Source organism: Triticum urartu, chromosome 7A, assembly GCF_056163025.1.
Source record: "Triticum urartu cultivar PI428250 chromosome 7A, HENAU_Tu73, whole genome shotgun sequence".
Taxonomy (NCBI): Eukaryota; Viridiplantae; Streptophyta; class Magnoliopsida; order Poales; family Poaceae; genus Triticum; species Triticum urartu.
The window spans coordinates 568,983,239-568,986,756 of NC_141879.1; the positions used below are offsets into that span (position 1 = coordinate 568,983,239).

The 3,518-nt window shown below is 53.2% G+C and overlaps 1 protein-coding gene across 1 annotated transcript; it reads left to right on the top strand.

Annotated features, from left to right (window-relative positions):
• Positions 1 to 578: 578 nt before the first annotated feature.
• LOC125521838 (alpha-amylase type A isozyme) lies at positions 579 to 2,531 on the top strand. The gene is made up of 4 exons (XM_048686899.2): positions 579 to 773; positions 859 to 991; positions 1,140 to 1,954; positions 2,045 to 2,531. The coding sequence occupies exons 1-4, from the start codon at positions 687 to 689 to the stop codon at positions 2,321 to 2,323; spliced, it is 1,314 nt and encodes a 437-aa protein (XP_048542856.1). The 5' UTR covers positions 579 to 686; the 3' UTR covers positions 2,324 to 2,531.
• Positions 2,532 to 3,518: the final 987 nt, after the last annotated feature.

Genomic DNA, 3,518 nt, shown 5'->3' on the forward strand with positions numbered 1-3,518 from the left:
TTCATCTACGGCTACGTTCTCCACCGTTGGTTCCTCGGCCCAAAAAGGAGTGTCCTCTCATGCGATATTTCTCTTGCTCTGCCACATTAACAGCAGTCTATCAGTCTCAGATCTGTTATGTACAGTCGTATAGATATACTCCCTCCGTTCCAAATTACTCGTCGCAGAAATGAATGTATCTAGAACTAAAGATACATCTATTTCTGCGACGAATAATTCGAAACGGAGGGAGTACTTATTTTGCACTGAGTTTACTGCCATGGAAACATGAAAAATCTTGTGCTCCATGTTGTTCAATTCATTTCCTCCCCATCTTTCTTCGCGCCCATGCTTATTTCCCATTGGAAAATCGGTTATCCAAAAAGGCAAGGGCAACGCTGGGTTTCGATCCCAACTTGGATGGTGCCATCTTTTTCCATGGAGTTTGTGCCACCCCGGATTGACTTGACCGTCATCGGCTGCACCTTTTATCGTAACAGAGTCTGGTATCCATGCAGTGCCTCCAAGCAACACACTCTACGGTACGTAGCTCGCGTTAAATACTGCCATGCCATCCACTGCCTATAAATACCAAGCACGCGGGACACTTGTGGCCATCAGTCGATCAGCCAGTCAGCCAATCATCCATCCATCCGGAGAAGAAGAGTCTACTGTGCTGTGGGATCGACACTAGCGTAGCGTACGCGATGGGGAAGAACGGCAACCTGTGCTGCTTCTCTCTGCTGCTGCTGCTTCTCGCCGGATTTGCGTCCGGCCATCAAGTTCTCTTTCAGGTACGCATGCTCATGGTTTTCTAACTGTGGAAATAATCTGAGCTCGGGTGCTTAATTAAGTGTGGGAGCTTAATGGATGTTGCAGGGGTTCAACTGGGAGTCGTGGAAGCAGAGCGGCGGGTGGTACAACATGATGATGGGCAAGGTCGACGACATCGCCGCCGCCGGAGTCACCCACGTCTGGCTGCCGCCGCCCTCGCACTCCGTCTCCACCCAAGGTCCCTCTCTCTCCCGACCAAATTCATCCGTATCTCAGCATCTAGAAGCAATAGAAGCGTGGAGTGGAGAACATGCTAAGTTCGATTGCGATTGAAAAGAGATATTTACACTAGTGACGAGACACTAAAACGGTCGACTTGGGTGCAGGCTACATGCCTGGCCGGCTCTACGACATCGACGCGTCCAAGTACGGCAACGCAGCGGAGCTCAAGTCGCTCATCGCCGCGCTCCACGGCAAGGGCGTCCAGGCGATCGCCGACATCGTCATCAACCACCGCTGCGCCGACTACAAGGACAGCCGCGGCATCTACTGCATCTTCGAGGGCGGCACCTCCGACGGCCGCCTCGACTGGGGCCCCCACATGATCTGCCGCGACGACACCACCTACTCCGACGGCACCGCAAACCTCGACACCGGCGCCGACTTCGCCGCCGCGCCCGACATAGACCACCTCAACGACCGCGTCCAGCGCGAGCTCAAGGAGTGGCTCCTCTGGCTCAAGAGCGACCTCGGCTTCGACGCGTGGCGCTTTGACTTCGCCAAGGGCTACTCGCCGGAGATGGCCAAGGTGTACATCGACGGCACGTCCCCGAGCCTCGCCGTGGCGGAGGTGTGGGACAACATGGCCACCGGCGGCGACGGCAAGCCCAACTACGACCAGGACGCGCACCGGCAGAATCTGGTGAACTGGGTGGACAAGGTGGGCGGCGCGGCGTCGGCAGGCATGGTGTTCGATTTCACGACCAAGGGGATACTGAACGCGGCCGTGGAGGGCGAGCTGTGGCGGCTGATCGACCCGCAGGGGAAGGCCCCCGGCGTGATGGGGTGGTGGCCGGCCAAGGCCGTCACCTTCGTCGACAACCACGACACCGGCTCCACGCAGGCCATGTGGCCATTCCCCTCCGACAAGGTCATGCAGGGCTACGCGTACATCCTCACCCACCCCGGCATCCCATGCATCGTAAGCAGATGAGCCAGCTCCAGAGTTCACTCTCACTCAACTGTCACTCTTGCACGTATTTCTTCAACTGTTTGTCTCGATGATTTGTAGTTCTACGACCATTTCTTCACCTGGGGGTTCAAGGACGAGATCGCGGCGCTGGTGGCGATCAGGAAGCGCAACGGCATCACGCCGACGAGCGCTCTGAAGATCCTCATGCACGAAGGGGACGCCTACGTCGCCGAGATCGACGGCAAGGTGGTGGTGAAGATCGGGTCCAGGTACGACGTCGGGGCGGTGATCCCGGCCGGGTTCGTGACCTCGGCGCACGGCAACGACTACGCCGTCTGGGAGAAGCCCGGCGCCGCGGGGAGACTGCAGCGGAGCTGAAGTCTCCACTGATCCACCATTCGATCGAGCATGAATTTTCTGAAGTAGGAGTACATGATTCACTTCTGCTATATTCACGCAGATACTATGATTAACTATGTATACTTGTACCCAAAATTGATGAGCTATACGAATTGCTCACACGACTGTACTAAATAAAGTAATGAGGATACGAAGAGATTTAATAAATTCGAGTTTGTACCATCAATGTTGGTGCATCTGGGAGGGTGATTATCAGATGGAATGATGGCATGTTTTCTGCTGATCTGCTATTTCAAAACAAGTACTCTGTCTGTGACCTGGCAAATCTCGAACGCATCTCCCTTTCACATTAGAGCATCTTCACCTGTTCGCCCCCCAAGGGCTTGAAATAGCACAGCTTGGGGGCCAACCGGTGATAAAATCGACGTGAGGGTTTCCCAGCCGACCCCCCAAGTTCGCCCCTCTCCCCCCCCCCCCCCCCTCCCCCTTCCCGAGTAATGCTACACGTACAAATGAGTTACAAACTTTTACAAAGAGGGTTAATTTGATTGGTCAGTAGGTGGCGAGGCGGCCCACCCCCTGAAAATCGAGGGAGGAGGGCAAGTTTATGATTGATTAGTAGATGAAAAAAATCCTAGTCAGTATGTAATTGCGTGTAACTCTTTGTATGTTTAGCATTATTGCCCCCTCCCCTCAGCCGCTGATTTCGACGCAAATTAGGCCCAAATTCAACAAGAACTAATTTTTATCACATAGTTCATCACATAAATCAATAGAAATCAAATAGTTCAACGAAGCAAACTCATAGTTCAAACACAAATTAAAACTCATAGTTCAACGAAGCAAACTCATAGTTCATCACACATCGAACTAGGCGTTGCCCTTAAGGCTTCATAGGTGCTCCATCAGATCGTGCTGCAGTTCTTGATGCACTTGTGGGTCTTGGATCTCCTGACGCATATTGAGAAAGGCAGCCCATGATGTCGGCACCTGGTGATCAACTTGGGCAAGAGGACCCTGCCTGTAATATGGTTCGGTGTCAAACACTGGCTCTTCTAGCTCGCTCTCGATGATCATGTTATGCAAGATGACACAACAAGTCATCACTTCCCATATTTGAGATTTCAACCAGGTCAGAGCGGGGTACCAGACAACAGCAAATCGAGATTGAAGCACACCAAATGCCCGCTCGACATCCTTCCTGCAAGCCTCC

What these genes read in the sequence shown, in the direction of transcription:
- LOC125521838 (XM_048686899.2), top strand. Translation starts at nt 687, where the DNA reads ATGGGGAAGAACGGCAACCTGTGCTGCTTCTCTCTGCTGCTGCTGCTT. An exon ending in GCCATCAAGTTCTCTTTCAG is followed by an intron (nt 774 to 858) that starts GTACGCATGCTC and finishes TGGATGTTGCAG; the next exon opens with GGGTTCAACTGGGAGTCGTG. An exon ending in GCACTCCGTCTCCACCCAAG is followed by an intron (nt 992 to 1,139) that starts GTCCCTCTCTCT and finishes ACTTGGGTGCAG; the next exon opens with GCTACATGCCTGGCCGGCTC.